The sequence below is a fragment of the Paramisgurnus dabryanus genome, chromosome 23, assembly GCF_030506205.2.
Source record: "Paramisgurnus dabryanus chromosome 23, PD_genome_1.1, whole genome shotgun sequence".
Classification (NCBI taxonomy): domain Eukaryota; kingdom Metazoa; phylum Chordata; class Actinopteri; order Cypriniformes; family Cobitidae; genus Paramisgurnus; species Paramisgurnus dabryanus.
The window spans coordinates 8,786,242-8,805,194 of NC_133359.1; the positions used below are offsets into that span (position 1 = coordinate 8,786,242).

The window sequence follows — 18,953 nt, forward strand, 5'->3', positions numbered from 1 at the left end:
TTTGGACAAGAGGCACAAGAGGCATTAACCCTTTACACGCCGCTCAAACATAGACATTTCTCAAACCGTAGTATTGATTCCAGGTATCGGGGGACTTTTAACGAGTACGAGTACTTTAGAAAATGTGGTATCGAGGCCGATACCCGATACCAGTATCGGTATCGGTGCATCCCTACTTACAACAAGATTCCTTTGATATGAGTTTTCCAATTCTGTACGTAGTTATTACTTAAATCCCTGAAACTATTGACCCTGATGATGAGAGTATTGTGAAATTTCAGAATTGGAGTTTACATTTAAAATTGCCAAATTATAAAAAAATTATATGTATATAATTATATTTGACTTTTGAATTATTATTTTAAATATGTGACACTGAATTTTTTATTTTGGTGGGGCCATTCTAAATTTCCAGTGAAAACCTCTGGGCCAGTATAAAAAAAATGATTTGCGTTGAGCCCTGCTATAGCATTGAAAGTCCAATCCATAATGATTGTCTAGTGAAACTGGAACCCCATGCACAGAGACTTAGTGTGTGAAAATGCTTTATGTGTGAAAAAAATGGTTTTCTTGTAGATTGCACTTAAGAAAGGATGTTGCACAGTTACACCTCAAATGAAGGGGGGTCATGTGCTTTCTGTGGTGTTTAAAGAGGGCTACACTGTGCGAAAAGCTGTCTCTTGTTGACACTGGGGCGGTACCCTTTCAAAAAGTACACTTTTGCAATTCATGTTAGTACCTCAGAGCTACAATGTGATCAAGTCTTAACAATCATTTAAAATAAAATTGACAGTTCTCTCTTTCTCTCTCTCTCTCTCTCAGTGGACAATTCGCTATCGTGAAACGCTGTAAGGAGAAAAGCACAGGTGTGGAGTACGCTGCAAAGTTCATAAAGAAGCGGCTGAATCGGGTGAGCCGGAGGGGCGTACGGCGAGAGGAGATCGAGAGGGAGGTGGACATCCTTCAGGAACTGCAACACCCCAACATCATCTCATTACATGACGTTTACGAGAACCGCACTGACGTAGTGCTCATCCTTGAGCTGTGAGTGATACAGTTCCTCCTACGTCTGTGATGAACTGCAATTATTCGCTCAAACACAGCTGTACTCACTACATACTGTACCTTATTAAAGCGACACTCCACTTTTTTGGAAAATATGCTCATTTATCAGCTCTCCTAGAGTTAAACATTTGATTTTTATCTTTGTGGAATCCATTCAGCTGATCTCCGGATCTGGCGCTAACACTTTTAGCATAGCTTAGCACAATCCATTGATTCTGATTGGACCATTTAGCATCGTGCTCAATAATAACAAAAGAGTTTCGATATTTTTCCTATTTAAAACTTGACTCTTCTGTAATAACATCGTGTACTAAGACCGACTGAAAATTAAAAGTTGCGATTTTCCAGGGCCAATATGGCTAGGAAATACTCTCATTCTGCCGTAATAATCAAGGAATTTGCTGCCGTAACATGGCTGCAGCAAGCACAATGATATTACGCAGTGCCTGAAAATAGTCCCCTGCCATTGAAAGTTACCATCAAGAGATACATAACAGTGTGGACTGAACCCAGTTACATAAAGAAGCGATATCAAATTCAATACATCACTGTCCATGCCTGCGTTTGTTGACTGTTCTATTACGTCATTTTTCAGTCCCGCTACTGTATCCCTGTGCATGTGTGCATATTTGTTTTTGATAGGCCTTGTGATCTGGAGTCCCATGTGTTTGCCCATCTCTGAATGAGCAGCTCAGGGAAAACCCCAGTGAATGTCAGGGTTGTGAAGGTGCTGGGATGCCCAGCTCTGGTTTATAATGTGTGCATTGGAGCATTAAAGCTTAATTAGAAGTAACTGTGGCTTAAATCCAATTAAAAATGCAGTTCAATGGCATTGACTGTCGGTGGCTGTTTTTAAATGGACAAAAATTTACAAAACATACATGTAGGAGCGCATTCCCAGGCAGGGCTTAAGTCTAGTCCAAGACTAAAATGCTTGTTTGAATTGTCCTAATTAAAAATCAGCTTGCACTGACAGATCTTAAAATATATCAAGATGAATACCGGTAATGATTTTTGTAAGGTATGTTTGTAAAAACTACTTAAATGTCCTAATATAACTAATGCCTAGATTAATCTAAACAAATCTAAATCTGTAGTGTGGAAGTATTGACTGAGAATCTGCCGTTCTCCAAAAGTGTTTATTTGTGTTGGGGACGTTTCTGCAGAGTTGTGATAAAATGTCTTGATGGTAGTGATAAAGAAGTGTTTTGCTCAGCTTTTAAAAGCCCCATGTGGTTAACCGTCTCAGAGGAAGTTAACTAGTCTTATTCTGAGATGAACAGCAGTGATGGGTTAGTAATTAGATCGTAGTAATGTGTAAAATATTATATTGTACATATGTAGCGATTTGTGTTTTGATGGAAAAATGATGGCAAAATTTGGTGCTTTTCCAAATTTACATTCTGTTGTTTTCATAGCACTGGTGCAGTTGCCATCATGAATGGATGATACAGTAATCTTCATGGTTCCTGGAATATTTTGCATTTACATTTGAATGTATACTTCAACTGACAGGCATGTGATTTTGTAGTATTGTGTTTTGACTAGGGATGTACCTATGAATCAATGAGTGCGTTTACATGCACAGTCTTACGCCGATTATGCTTAATAAACTGATAGCACGTGGGGTCATGTAAACGCGGAAAACTGTTTTCTTTAATCGGGGAAAGCTCATAAACGGCGTAAGCAAAAACCGATCGGCACAGGTAGTTTTTGCTCATTACGCCAATTTTGCGTGGCATGTAAACACCTTAACCGGCTTTCTCACGGTTTTGTCCATGTGCGCATGTCTCCGAGTATGAAAGATAAACGTCACACGCGGAAGTAAGCGCAAAGTAACGCATAAAAGTCTCTGCTCGACAAAAGCAGTTGGCAGAGAAACTGTTAAAATAGAAGCTCATGTTACATTTACAGGTTCTGCACACACAAGAAGAGATACAACTGATAAGTCCCATGTAAACGCATTTGTCTGCATAGCCGGCTTATTGATTTTCATGTAAACGCATGAAAACAGTTTTCTGTAATAAGCAGTTTTTTAATAGTTATCCGCTTATTCTGTGCATGTAAACGTACTCAGTATTAGCAGATAAAAGCTAGTTTTCTCACTATGGGACATCGGCCGATTGTTAAACTCTTTCCCCGCCAGCGTTTTTAAAAAAGTTGTCAGCCAGCGCTGATTCAGAGCGATCATCAAAACGTACATGGAGTTTGAACTGTTTGCCATTAGGGAATACTTTCGGGTTTTATAAATTGGGTAAGAGCGCCACCTGATGGATAATAGCGGAAATAAGGATTGCCGGAAAAACTCATCATTGACAGTGAAACGTTTTCTCTGAATTGAGGAGTTAACTCGTCGATGGCGGGAAAAGATTTTAAATGATCAGGGCAGATTATATACTGGCAATCAAAAGGGTTGGAAATAACGCATCAGAACTCATGCTGTGGGATTATTTTGTATTTGGTGACAAAAAAACTGAAATTCCGTTTGGTTTTTACGGAGCCCCTAAGGGGACATGGAGCTAAAATTAAATAAAGAAATGTGCTCACACGAAACCTTCATGTGCAGAATTTTAGTTTCGCGTGCTCACTTGAAGCTATCGCGCGAGCACGTGAAACTATCACCTGCTCACCTGAAACTATCGCGCGCGCACGTGAAAGCGAAAGTTTCACTTGCGCGCGATAGTTTCACGCAAGCGCGCGATAGTTTCACGCGAGCACGCGATAGTTTCACGCGAGCACGTGAAACTGAACTTAAACAAATTTCTGCACATGAAAGTTAAACGTGAGCACATGAAACTAAACTATTGATTTTTTTACTCCAATGTCACCTTAGGGGCTCGGTAGGTTTTTACATTATGATAATTTGAAAAAAGCAGTAAAAAGCAAAACTATTGGTATCAGAAAATGTCATTCTAAGTAATCAAATATTGGCACAGAAACTTTGTATCGGTGCATCCTTAGTTTCGACATTTTGCATGTCGTTTTGGCCATGGTTTAGGGATGAAACTGCATTTATGTATCTTTTTGTGTACTAGTCAAGTATCCAACTTGAAACGCATAAAATCTTTTCACAGAGTATCTGGAGGCGAACTTTTTGATTTCTTGGCCCAAAAGGAGTCATTGAGTGAAGAAGAGGCTACAGATTTCATCAAACAGATCCTTGACGGAGTTCAATACCTCCACTCCAAGAAAATTGCACATTTTGACCTTAAGGTACGACACAAGTCTTGTCAAGCTCTCTCAGGAATGTTTAGAGAACATACATCCAGCCGGTCCTATAGACTGCTATAAACAGCTTGGTTGCGGAGGCGAGAAACAGCCACAATGGTTGCCATGGCAACAGTTTATCTATTCTACAGTGAATGTGAAGGGACAATTCTCTATGTTGCATAGCAACACTTGTAACTTTGCATAACAACAAGAACAACAACCATTGTATATAGTCAACCCCAATTCTAGAAATTCCTGTCATATTTCCAGTGTAAACCGTTTAAACCTTTGCAAACAGACTTCCTCTGTTAATTTTTGGATTTGTTAATCACTGCGTTGAATGCTGTCGCATCATTAGCTTGGAGGGAATGTGAGTTTGGCCGCCATTCACATGTGTTTGTCGTCCCAGCTGGCCCGACTCCAGACATTTTAACACGGCGAGGTTATCAACAGCACATGATGAGACATGTTACCCACGCCGTTCTCCATGATAATCTCCATCCTGTTTTTCTAAGAGCTGCGTCTCTGTACAATCCTTTAACTCCACAATGGCAGGCAGACATGCTTAAAGATATCTTGCGTTACTCCCTTTCTCACAGCAGTCAACACATGTTCAGTGCTTGTCGACAAAGCTTGCCTTGTCTTGTAAAAGTACAGTTCATAAAATAGATAATTTAGCTAACTTCAGCGATTTTGGATGTACCCACTGACATGGCACTATATCCAGGGTTGACAGGTTTTCACAGTAAAACCCACCCAAATTCTGCTCAAAACTAGCCCAATCGCATTTCGAGGGTGTTCCACCGTTAAAAATCGTGTTGCGGGGGTTAAATCTGCATTTTTGGCAGGGTTCATCTGCTTAAATTTGCATTCCCAGGGCTAAATATCACAGTATTTGGGTTGCTTTAACCCGCAGACATGAAAAACACCCCGCAGCAACAATATTAATGTAGCTTAATTCCGCTGGAAAACCACAGACTTGGCAACCTAGACTGTATCCCAGATGATGCAAATATCAGAATTGCATTGTGTTTTGAATGGTAGTGTCCTTGTTTCTTAACCAGCTTAACCAGTAAAGACCATGATTGGATCAGCAACATTTTTTTTTAATGGTTGTCCATTAGCTAGACCAAAAACAAACCAGCACAAACCAGCATAGTGTATACTGGATGCTCAAACTGATTTTGCCAAGTGAGAGATGTCCTCACGGCAACATATTGTGTTGACCCAAGGACAACATTTTTCTAAATAAAACCTAAACCCACCCCAACCATAATCAAACCCTAAAATCAGAGGGACATGACAATGGTCTAGAAACAGCTAATCCTGGTTGTAAGATTAAACGTAAAACAAACAGTAAACTTATTTCTGAAATCTGATTGGTTGATTGAAATGTTGTCCCAGGGTTAACAACATTATGTTAATCAACCACTTGGCAAAATCAGGAGAGCCTATACGGGACACTTCAGAAAAGTGATTAAATACTGCAATATGTATTTTCTTTTGTTAAAAATAAAAAAATAGTTATTGAATAATTACATAAACTTCTCACAGTTTAGTATGTTTTTTATGTGCATGCAAACATATGCGCACAGTCAAACGCACAGCCTTGCAAAGCATAGTGTTCACAGACATTTGATACATGCACATTAGGGCTGTGCAAAAATATCTACAGCTAGCTATCGACTATCGTGATCAATTTTTTCACGATAGTGTATCAGTGTTTCGATCTCTAGTGTCGATATTTATTAATTTTTTAAAATAAAAACCCTCTGTGTGCGTCAAATGACCTCATCCGCCGCTGTTGTAGTTTTCGCTGTCCAGTTGTCTGTCATATACAGCCATTCGGCCAATGTCTGAGAAGTTAGCGGGAGTGAGAAAATGGCAGAAATGTAAAAACACCTGCAGCTTTCAAAGCCAATGTGTGCAAGCACTTTGGCTTTAAAAAAAAAAGTAAAAAAAAAAAAACTGCTTTATTTTTATACATTTTTGATAATAAAAAAAGAAAAAGTATTGCAATGTATTGCAACATGCACCGTATTGCATCGCACAGTGATACACTGTTTCGTGCAATATGCATCGTGATATGTATCGTATCGTGAGGCCCTTGCCAATACCCAGCCCTAATGCGCATTGCGACAAAATGCAATGAATTTTCTGGGTTACATACTACATTCTCCAGTGCATGTGTACTTTTCTGATGACAAAATGTGCATCATGCACACTGTAATGCGTGGATTTAAAAAAAATTATCTATACTTCTTGCATTACCTTACCATGATTTAAAAAGTTACATACTTAAAGCTCACGTAACACACTCTGGTTCTGCATTTCTGATGTTAATCTGGATCACCTATAGAGTAGTATGACATCCTTTATGTCTCCGAAGAGTTTTTAGTTTAATCAGATTTATAAAAGAAAAATGAAGAAGGATGAGTTATACCGCGGGAGGAGCGAGTACGAGTCATGCAACACTATACAACACAGTTTTAACTTACGATTCACTACATGTTCGTGTCATTTATATAATATGCACGCGACTATTTCAACATAAGACAGAAGTCTTACTTACCGCGTGTAACTCGTCATGACCCGGTTGGGAAAATCCACCGCATCAAACACACACGCAAAACTCGGCTGCTACTCCGGATAATAAACTATATCCATTGAAATTAAACAAAGCTGAGTGGCGCGATAAGATGTTTGCAAGTTCTAGCGTCTCCCGCTGATTGACGGGTGGGCGGGGTTTTCCGGGGGAAGTGCCCATATAAAGAAGTGATACGTATAGAAAACCCCTGAAACGTCAGTTGGACCTGTAATCGAAAAAAACTTTCCGAAACTTGTACGAACCCTGGCGAAGTGCATTCGGCACAGAAATACTCTGTAACACATCCAACTGCTTTTTTGACACTTTGCCTACGTTTAGCATGAGGAAACAACTCTATAACTGTCTTAATAAGTCAGAATGCTTGAAATACCATTGAACCCCCCCTATAACAAAAACAGAGGATGTAAAAATAACCTGCAATTTTATATTTCAAGCAGAGATGGCGCTATAGAGTCACATGTTACCGATTTCAGCTTTTCTGCTATTGTTCCAGTTATTGTTCTTTTTAAAAGTGGGAAAATATTAATGTACTTGTAAACGGAGAAGATGGCACACTTCCATACGCAACATAATGTGTGTCCTCCTCCGCACTTGAAGTCAGCTGGATGCCTCATTTCACCTCTTGTCTATGTTAAGACATGAGCAGGGGAACATAACAGGTGTTGAGTCCCACGCAACTTTCCTCAGAAATATATACAGTACTGTACAAAAGTCTTAGCACACCATGCCACCATCAGATTTGTTGTTTTTGGAGTTGTATAGTAATCATATATAATTATTATTTCTTTATTAGAATACAACCAGAAAATACAGGAAATGTATATGTAGTATTAAAAACAGTATAAAAGTATAAGCTGAAGTGTCAAGTATTTAGGGTAAACTCCCCTTCTATTTGAGCAAAAGCAGGCAGCTGTACAGTAGGAGCTCTTAAACCTAAATAAAATTAAATCTTAATTTCTAATCAAATAAATTCAGGACTTAAATCTCCTTAAAAAAGCTCAAGATGTGTTTCGTGCCAAGAGAGGTCACACTAAATACTGACTGATGCCTGAAGAAGACATTTATTAAATTGTGTTGTTTTTAATTGTGTGTACATATTTCCTGTAATTTCTGTTTGTATTTTAATAAAAAGAGTGAAAAATTAATATGGATGGACATTAAAACTTTACTAAAACAACAAAGCTGGTGCTGGCCTAAGACTTTTTCGCACTACTGTAAAACCTCCAGGATTTTAATCGGTACCGTATGCAAAGAGGTAACTTTTAATCTTGAATGGACCGACACACTGTAGTTTTCGAGGCTGATCTGATTTTAATAGTAAATTTGATCTGTTTTCAGCCTGAAAATATCATGCTGCTGGACAACAACGTCCAAACACCCCGAATCAAGCTTATCGACTTCGGTTTGGCGCATAGAATCAAGGACGGAGTTGAATTCAAGGACATTTTTGGGACTCCAGAATTTGTTGGTAAGTCTGTGGGTGTACAAAAGTACACGATGTGAAAAGACAAGCGAGTGATTCATTATCGCATTACCGGAAAGACGCCGATGTGTCAGATGCAGCTGAGATTCTCAACCATCTTTGGACATTTGACATTGTTGTTTCGATACAAATAGTTGTACAGTGATGCTTCTAACTACGTTTATTCTCAGCTCCAGAGATCGTCAATTATGAGCCGCTGGGATTAGAGGCAGACATGTGGTGAGAACTCTTAATCACATCACACAAACATGTACAGCAAGCATCAGGGATTGGCTATGGCTTAACCATGTGCTCTCTTCTTTCCCTGAATTTCCTCTAGGAGCATCGGAGTCATCACATATATCCTGTAAGTAAAAATGCAAGAAATTTTAGGAATTTTACCACATATTAATACCCTGGCAACCATCCACAGTGAAATAGAAATGGGATGGGAAGCTGTGTGTGACCAAAACAACATATTTTTATCGGAAATTAAAATAAAAAATATTTAAAAATATAGCTATCAGTTAAAGATATGAAACAGTTGTTTATATATCCTGTGATTTATATTATTACATGCAATTATTCCACACTTTGAAAATCCAATAGATAGATGATTCATTAATCAAATCAGTAAACCTAAATGCTTTGGATTGGCAAAGTTAAGTCTGTTGTTGTCATGAACATAATCGGAGCTCTTAACAGTTCTCTGATGTTTAAGCTCCAGCACACGTGTTTGGTTTCCAGCACCGGATCAGATTCGGCAATGTTCATTAACAGGAATTTTTAACATGCTTGTATGGAGGTCAAGTATTTGTCTTTGTTTTTCAGATTAAGTGGGGCATCGCCGTTCCTTGGCGACTCAAAGCAGGAAACCCTCGCGAACATTTCAGCCGTCAACTATGAATTTGACGAGGACTTTTTCGGAAGCACCAGTGAGCTGGCCAAAAGTTTCATCAAACAACTGCTTGTCAAAGATACGAGGTGAGACGTCCGATCAGCTTTCAGTAAAAACACATCACGAAGCATTGGTTCTAAATTAATCAGTGCACAAACAGTTTGATAAAACCTTGCAATAGAAATGCACCGATATACCGGCCAACAATCTGTATTGGTCGGTAAAAGCAATTTTACACAGTATCAGCTATCGGACCATAGTAGGGCTGGAACGACGCGTCAACGTAGTCGATTACGTCGATTACGTAATTGTTGTAGTTAATGATGACTCTTCATTAATTTATGATTAGTACTATGGCTGGAACAATGTTTTTATATTAATAAGGAGTTATTATTAAGTTTGATTTATTTTTATTTTACTTCTTTAATATTAATATATGCCTATTTTATTGTTTAAGGTGAATAATGCCCCTTTTGCACTGTTTATGTTTGTTGGACTTGTTTTTATGTGATTTGTTATATTTTCCTTGGCACTGCCACTTTATTTTTCATGTTGAAAATTTTGGTTTGTGTATTTGTTTAATTCTTGAGAAAATGCTTAAATAAAATGTTGGCATTAATGGCAGATGTTACATTTATCATTTGTTGGTGAATTATATGTAAAAAAAAAATCATTAGACAATTCGATTAATCGAAAAAATAATCGATAGATTAATCGGTTGAAAAAATAGTCGATAGTTGCAGCTCTAGACGATAGTTTATAAACAGCCGGCAGTCATGGCCGATATACCCTGCCAATCAAAAGAAACCTCACTAGTTTAATGATCAATATACCATGGGCCTGTTGAATGCTTTATTCTTATTGGCTGAGATATGTTTCATGGGTGTTTATTATTTTTTTGTAAACCACACTCCTAACTTGTCAAATTTCCTAAAAATAGACACCATAGCAATGTTTGTTGTGACCGTGGTATAAGAGGAATAATTAACTCCGGTCCTTTAATTTATTTGAAAATAATGCACACCCGCATTGCCACCTTGGGTGTGCATAATTTTTTGATAATTCAACGGCCTGTCATCAATTATTCCTTACATATTAATGATCATTATATGTAAAAGATAATGTATAGGCAGCAGCAGAGGGTCTTGTATCACACTGAAGGGGCTTATTTCATGATAACAACCTGCTAACTGTACATTATCCCACTTATTACATGGCTATTTACCTTATAAGTAAGGTAAGGAATGTAAAATATTGATTTGAAATATTTATTCGCAAATTTTTAACGAATGCAGACCTTCCATGAGGAAAACACATTTACTTTCGGTTTTAAGATAAGAAAAGACATTTAAATGTTATGAACACGCTATTCAGTTTTATTATTTGTAAATATAATGCCGTATATGTTTTTAAAAGACATATTTAGATTTTTAATTTGTGTAATATTAAGCTTTTCCTGTCAAAATGATTTGCAGCATGGGTTACAGTGTGTTATTAGTTTTGAGCGGTACAAACCTTGAAATGTTGCGACTGGCCAATCAGAATGAAGCATTTTAGAGAGCCATTTAGTAAGTTAAATTGAATAATTTAATAAAATAAATGTAATCTTCAGAATTTACTGCAAGTTAATATAACCATCAAACTGTCGTATCGGCAGATATCATTTATAAAAATGTATATCAGTGTATCTCTACTTTGCAATGCATTAATGCGACCATAAAGTTTAGCATTATATAACGTTAAGGATGAGGGCAGGTCAAATGAGCAGTCCATCTGCCAATTTTGTCCAGCGTCAACAAAATGACTGATGAATTTGTGCAAAAATGTTTAATTGGACAATGACCTTTGACAGCTAGATATGAGAAGCATTTCTCCTCCCTTTTCAAAGTTTATACATCTAGTTTAATTTAATACCGTTTTCCCTCCTCTATGATTCATTTTTGTGTGTATTACCACCAAAACTTTAATGCTTTTTGTTGCCACCAAGGTTTATTAAAATAACGTTTTAAGTAGACTTGCTAAGTCCTATTTTTTCGGTCCCTATATGTTGTTCTTTTGCATTTACATTAGTTTGCTTTGTTTATGTTTTCTAGAAAGAGACTTAAGATAAATGATGCGCTCAATCACCCATGGATAAAGGTAAAAACTTGGATTATTGTACATTTGTTATACACAATTGAAAGCATGGTTTTCTACTGTGTGCTTTAGTGACTTATTTGAGTCAAATGCTTCTAACTGGTGTTATAAAGCTGCCTGAACTTTGCTCTGCCGTTGTGTACAGAGTAAACTGACCTCTGACTGGTTGTATACACACTATTAACAACGAAACACAGAAAAGAATACATGACCCTTACTGTGAAAAACCAAGCTAAAATCGTTTTTTTTTACATAAGAGATCACTCTATGAAAAAATATCTTTAATATTGACTAAGTAAGGTCTTGAAATTAATGCGTGAAATCAAACACCAAATTATATATATTATACCATATACTGTATATAAGATGACTACTACTAGATGCATGTATGCATGCAGATGCTCATGATGGAAGCAGTAGCATGTCTGGCATTCCGGTTCTTCTAATCAATGAATGGATTGAAGAGAAACTGATGGTGAGTTTTGCTGTGCCCCTCACCCTGACACCAACTGACCTGACCTGAGGTCAACATTAACTCCACTTGCTCATTCCTTGTGCCTTTATGCACGTGTGAGTTGAATGCTTCGACAAAGAAACTGGTTCTTACTTATGCCTCCTTCCAATCTCTCCATGCAAAGTCTCACAAATGGCTGGAGGACAGCAGCGCCGCCCTAGAGGCGCAGACGACAGTGGAATCAGGTCAGCTGAAGACCAAAAGGCTGAGAGAGTACACCATTGAGTCCCACTCCAGCATGACACCCAACAATACCTACATCAACTTTGAGCGTTTTGCCAGAGTGGTCCAAGACATCTCACTGATGGAAACGGGCCTGGAGGATGCGGCTCAAAAGCGTGAAAGTCTTCAGGGGGACGTCGAGGCTCTTTTGTCCATCTACAGCGAGAAGGAAACCTGGTACAAAGAGGAAAGCGAAAGCATACGGCAGGAACTTTCGCAGGTGCGATATGAGTTTCGTAAAGCAGAGGGCTTGAGAAGAAGCCTTCAGGAAGACTTGAAGAAAACTGACGACGGCTTAACCAACATCAGCAGACGATACCTGACGAGAGAAGCCAATCTGAGTTCCCTCAGACAGGAGATGGATGCAGAACTTCAATGGTTACAGGATGTTATGAAATCACTGAATGGAGAAGCTGAGAATGGGGGGTTGGGTTCGATTCAAACATTGAACAGTGAGGTGAACGAGGCACTGAAGAAGTTGTTGAGCAGGGACTGTGATGGCCAACTATGTCCCGGAGCACAGCCACACATTTCAGAGTCGGACTAATGGTTGTAATACATTGAGATAGAAGTTGTGCATGCTGTTTAATGAGAGGTAGAGCAACACTTATAACTGGAGGAGGACATGTCTGAAACGTCTTGGGTCATTACCCCCACATTATAAATGACCATTATATTTTATGAGTTTTGATTTGCTTGGCTGCAATGCAAAGATAAACATTGTAGCTGACCATAAAACATTTTTTAATCAGTAGGCCTATTTATGTCTTGTTTTAGTAAAATTGCTAAGCAAAATTGGGTAAAATGACCAGGCTTGTTCAGGGAACATGTCATTATACCTCACTGGCAAATAGTTTTCGCGTATTTTAAACATAAATCTAACCAAATTCAGTAAGGTTTCCACTTAATAAAATCAAAAAACAGTGCTGTTGGGATCAGAAAAATACGCTTAAAGAGACACTTTTTTTGAAAATTGCTAAATTTCCAGCTTCCCTAGAGTTAAACATTTGATTCTTACCGTTTTGGAATCCATTCAGCTGATCTCTGGGTCTGGTGGTACCACATTTAGCATAGCTTAGCATAATCCATTGAATCTGATTAGACCATTAGCATTACTCTAAAAATAACCAAAGAGTTTCGATATTTTTCCAATTTAAAACTTGACTGTTCTGTAGTTACATCGTGTATTAAGACCGACTGAAAATTAAAAGTTGCGATTTTCTAGGCCGATATGTCTAGGAACTATACTCTCAAAATTGGCGTAATAATCAAGGACTTTGCTGCCGTAACATGGCTGCAGGAGACGCAATGATTTTATGCGGCGCTCAAAAATAATTAACACATTTTCTTTTGCTTGGGTAAACTATCCCTTTAATTCACAATGTATATGCAAACAGGTTTTCTTTACTTACACAAATCAGGTTGTAGCAGTGTTTGAAAGTTGAGAGAGATGGCAGCTCTTCCGCAAGTGGGCGTGGTTTCAGCTCTGACAGCGGACACGCCCCAGCGTTTGAGAGTGGAGAATCCTGTCTGTTTTTCCAAGATTTTGATAACTTTATTTATTTACCTAGCGCTTTTTTATCATTCAAATTTGGCTGGGTGTTTAATGACACATTTTTCTGTGGTTTGACAAACCGAGAACACATTTAATATCGGACTTTACATGTACTTTAAGTGGGCACGCACACCAAAGCGTTTAAATGGCAGGCAGATGCTGACTGTAGGCGCTCGCCAGCTTTTTTCAGCTGAGTGCTTTGGTTGCCATGATACTTCTGCTTTGTTTATCAGTCATTGATCGATGCGCCAGTTGGGTGTTGTGATGTTTGTCCCGCCCCTCCTCCACTGTGAGTGGGCGACCGAGTTAGAAGTGACATTGACGTGCTGAGCGTTTTACCCAAAGTTAAACGCATGTAGCCCCGCATGAAGTCGAACAAGCCTGATTTCTCGAATGACTAGAATTTCACGTGTGGCTTTCACGTGCAAATGAAGCGAGTAAACTCAAAATGTTCAAGCATCCAACTACGTGCGAATAACGCATTTTTGCCGCCTCTTCTGCTTTTTGTGTGAATCCAGCATTAGGTAGCGTGTACATCAAAGTGTTAACGCCGGCAGACGGAATATGTTTTCAATTGTTTGAACAAGCCTATTCACACGGAAATGCACTTCATGGGAGGGGCTTCTGCTTCCTGTAATAACATCACTACTGGAGCAAGCTCCTGATTGGTTAACGCTGTGTGATTTTCGCCAAATTTCAGATTTTTCAACCTGCGCGTTTAATGCAGCAACGCTCAATTAGCGTCATTTGCGCGTCAACTAGCACCCCACGCTAAATGTTTCATTCGCGCCACAAGACCCCCAGACACGCGTATTTACATTGACTTAACATTGAAATCACTTGCGCTTGACGCCTCTTCCGTGGCTGGTGTGAACGCAGCATAAGAATATTTAGATATGTGGGCAAGGGCACATGCATATTGTGTTTTTTATTGTAAGTTATTATTTTAAGTGCATTTAGGAGACTTTAAAATAATTACATCATCAGTCTGGTTCCTGTCAGTATTATTTTAGAATTTATTGCATTTATGGTAAAACACTGACCAAACATCCACACACGTTTTCTTTATTAATGGACAAAGTGACCAGTTTAAAATAATGTTAGGCCATGTTATGATTTCATTCCTTTGTTATCTTTATGCATTTTGTTTATTGATGCCGAATATGATTTTGGATGTTTCTCACAAGTAGTGTCAAAAGTTCTCTTATTTATTTTATTTATTTAAATTTTATTATAAATGAGTACATTAAAAAAATATTTTTTCTTCCATATGCTGTTGTCGCTTTTTATATAAAGTCAGTTATTTCATCAAAACATTTATCTTTAACTTTTGAACCTCCAGCACTTGGCCATCGTCTTTTCCTCAGGATGTTTTGGCCAGCATGCTTGACGTAAACAGTGATGTTGTGTCTGTCTACACTTAATAAAGCACTGCAATGATGATTATATACCTTACGCTGATCATTAGACACAGCTGGTTGTGTTGCATTGTGGGATTGAGGGATATAAAGTGTAAGCAGTCTCTAAGGATTCCTGTATTGTTGTATTTTTTAGAAAGCATATTTAGAATCAAAGGGGCCATGTCACAAGACTTTTTTAAGATGTCAAATAAATATTCAGTGTCCCCAGAGCACATATGTCAAGTTTTTGCTCAAAATACCATATACATAATTTATTATAGCATGTTAAAATTGACACTTTGTAGGTGTGTGCAAAAATGTGCCGTTTTGGGTGTGTCCTTTAAAATGCAAATTAGCGGATGAAGTGCAAACACTGATCACAATGATGGTGGTTTGTTGAAATTGAAACTTAATTGTGCTGTGAAGTATTTTCTCTGTTTCTCCCTCTCTGCACTAAATGGTAGTGCTGTGGTTGGATAGTGCAGATTAAGGGGCTGTATTATTATAACAAGAGCTCCTTATGACATCATAAGGAGAGCCAAATTTCAACGCCCTATTTTTTCACATGCTTGCAGAGAATTGTTTACTGGGTTGATCTTTTTCACATTTTCTAGCTTGATAGAAGCACTGGGGACCCAATTATAGCACTTAAACATGGAAAAAGTCTGATTTTCATGCCATGGCCCCTTTAAAGGATTTGAACAAACCCCTCATTGTAATGAGGGACCTAAGCCATAAAGTGTCTCTTTTGACCTGGAACAGCAAGCAAACAACCAGGACACCATAGTTACACACCAAAAAGTACACATTAGCAACTGCATAACAATGCATACACCTGTTATCAACCACGATACCTGTTATCATGTAGATTCTAGTTTTACTGTGTATGCTGTGTGACGGCTTTTTCCCAAGATGCCAGATGGTTGAATGTTAATTTCTTCATCACCTCTTATCCCACTGGTTGTTATATTCACGCTCATTTCTTGCCATGGTTTTAACTGAACTAATTGTGATTATTTTTCCTTTAGCCTCTTAATCCCAGACAAGTTTTTGTGCGGCGACAATCTGTGGTCAACATTGAGAACTTCAGGAAACAATATGCCAGGAGAAGGTGGCAGGTAAAAGTTTATTATACACTTCTAAGTATCATCTAAGTAAATACAGTGGTCCAAAAGCCCATATAAAAATGTATGACTGTCCCGTTTAACAGTTAACTTATGTATTTCCTATAGTTTACGTTCAGAATCGTGGCCCTCTGCAACCACTTGACACGCTTGATGAAGAAAGGCAATCCCAAACCACAGGTAATGCTGATATCTTTTATACTGTAGTACCGTTTCATTGCTATACATCAACACACAAGCGTAAACATGTCTTTGCTCACAGGAAAATCCCAAGATAGGCTATGTTGGCTCCAATGGGGCCATGTTTGAAAGAGATTGTGAGAGCGATCAAGAGGAAGAGGTTATGCATAGGAGACCCATGACCAGAAAGAGGAGCGGCACCTCCTGAAACCTCCCACTTCTTCACACGGCTACACAAGCATCACACCTGCAGTGCACGCTGGTTTCAAGTGTGCCTATGTCCAATGCACACATTTTAAATTGTTTTGAGAAAGGGCATCAGGGTGTCAGTAATCTGTGTGTGGCTTTATAGAGAGTCTAATTATTACTCATTAGTCTGTAAACGTGCAATTGTGACAAATAAATACTTGTATTCATGTACATAATGGAATGAGGAAGCGTTTAGTGGCTACGTTAGAAGATTGTATGTAAAATGTACCTCTACAATGTGTCATTTTTTCTTGGATCTTCACAATCTACAGTCATTGGCTGTCGTCTTAATGTGTGCCATAACACACGTGTGCATTCCTTTTTATAAATGTAATCAAAAGTCCTAAGACTGTACAGATGCCAGAAGGTTCACAAAATATATAGCCAACTTTATTTTTTATTGTGTATTATACTGTGTATGATATTAGCTGTTTTATGAATCATTTTGTTTTGTAGATTGACTTAAAGTTTGCTTCTGGCAAAGTGCAAATAGTGTTTATTTACTGATCCTGAATGTAGGTCAATTATCAAAGTCGTCTTAGAGTTTAGAGGATGATCACAAAATTCATCTGGTGTTATTGAATTTCGGGATAAAGGGATTATGCTTCTGTAACCTGTTGAACTCAACAGTTTTGAACTCCTGTACAATATTCTTCATTTATTTCAGCATTAGAAAGTTTATGGAATTGGAGAAATCTCTCTGAATGTTCTTATTTAATCATTTACAATTTTGCTTTTATTTTTAACAGTATAAAAACTTTAGTATGATAATAATTGTATTACATATTGTAGAGCCATGCACACCTGTTATTTGAATTGTGTGAGTGTTCCTTTGAACTGATATCTCTCATTGGTCAATACGCAGCACTTTGTGTACCACCGAAGTGACCATCAGGAAGATAAGATGTATCCTATTGTTTTTAGGAATGTGCTCTGTACAAAAGGGGTTGTAATGTTTTCACAAATTGTACAATTCATATTTGAACAATGTATTTAAATGTTTTGTTTACTTGTATGCAGGATTATGTTGAATGCACGCATTAATCTCCACCTGCATTACATCACTTCCTGTGCATCAATCATCTTTTCCACATGACTGAATGAGCGATGACTACAGTATTGTTTACAAGTATAAAGTTTATAATTGTAAATCTGCTAAGAAATGTCAAGTATTTGTAAAAGTGCTTTAAGAAAAATATCTGTCATGTCTGGATATGTGGACACTGTACGAGATATAAAAATAAAATGCCCCCTTTTGTACAAAAAGTAATAAATACTTATTATATTTATTACATTGCTTGTTCTTGTCATTGATAATCCAATACTATGGTCTTAAAATAGCATTTTTTATTTTTATTAAAAAAAATTTATCTTAAGCCATTTCTACATGGTCAGATCTTTTGTGCCACACATTTTATTAGTAAGAAAATTGTGCCAACCGGTCAGACATCCTCTTAAAAATTGTGTTTGTTTAAGCTTGGTTAAGTTAAATGCAATTTCAAAGAAAACATGACGTAAACAAAACTATTTTCCATTAGATAAGTAGGCCATTGCTCTTGTGTTTAATACTTAAGCCCTTGCAAAATTTAAAAAATGTAGAGATTATTATGTGATAAATGGCATGGTAATGGTAGACTAGTAAACATTCAAGTTTTAAATCTTAATTACTATAATTTAATTTAATTACTCAATATTGCAAATTATGAACCATTCGTTACAGTTTGTTCCATTGGCCTACATACGTCAGTAACCTGTCCTTGTAATTTATCTTTGTACTAAAGATGTTAATCTCTTTTGTCACAAAGCAAATTTATTTAAGCAGAAGTTTCAATAATAACTTCTTGGTTCACAAACTCACAAATACTTAACAGATGTTCAATCTGATGTCCGCGTAATTGCTTAGATATGTTACTTTCCCAGTGCCTCTAGCAGATCTGTTACTGCTTTACAAGAAGCATGACATGTGTTGAGAGAAATATAGCCTTTAACCTCAAACTGTGGGTGGATTACTGTGAAAATGTTGCTTTTGCCAAAAGTGTTAACAGATAGTTGCCCTAGGTCGTATGGCATTAATTGTCCTAAGAGAAGGTGTATTCCTAAAACAATAGGTGAGTCATCATTTACATAACAACCTGTAACAGTTTCACCAACTGTTTACATATGATCTTTGATAGCAAGATTTAAGATTTTTATTTGTCACACAGATCCGATAGTGAAATGTGGATCTGGTATATAGATTGTGCAACCAAAAATGTGGAAAATATATATACACACTAAATATATAAGACAACATTGCAAATACATTCTAGGTAGGCTACCCTTACTTTTCT

The 18,953-nt window shown here is 37.6% G+C and overlaps 1 protein-coding gene across 2 annotated transcripts in view; it reads left to right on the plus strand.

Moving 5' to 3' along the window:
- dapk2b (death-associated protein kinase 2b) overlaps positions 1 to 17,912 on the plus strand; it is a 34,638-nt gene extending 16,726 nt beyond the window's left edge. Inside the window, exons 3-12 of one of the 2 annotated variants that reach the window (XM_065292074.1) lie at positions 823 to 1,044; positions 4,140 to 4,278; positions 8,222 to 8,351; positions 8,537 to 8,585; positions 8,686 to 8,712; positions 9,177 to 9,329; positions 11,337 to 11,382; positions 16,099 to 16,188; positions 16,303 to 16,374; positions 16,457 to 17,912. In XM_065292074.1, coding sequence (XP_065148146.1) covers positions 823 to 1,044; positions 4,140 to 4,278; positions 8,222 to 8,351; positions 8,537 to 8,585; positions 8,686 to 8,712; positions 9,177 to 9,329; positions 11,337 to 11,382; positions 16,099 to 16,188; positions 16,303 to 16,374; positions 16,457 to 16,582 — 1,054 coding nt within the window. In that variant the 3' untranslated portion in view covers positions 16,583 to 17,912. Of the gene's footprint in view, positions 1 to 822; positions 1,045 to 4,139; positions 4,279 to 8,221; positions 8,352 to 8,536; positions 8,586 to 8,685; positions 8,713 to 9,176; positions 9,330 to 11,336; positions 11,383 to 12,017; positions 13,101 to 16,098; positions 16,189 to 16,302; positions 16,375 to 16,456 lie in introns of those variants that run through there. The other variant, XM_065292075.2, reaches the window with a different exon arrangement.
- The last annotated feature ends 1,041 nt before the right edge of the window (positions 17,913 to 18,953 follow it).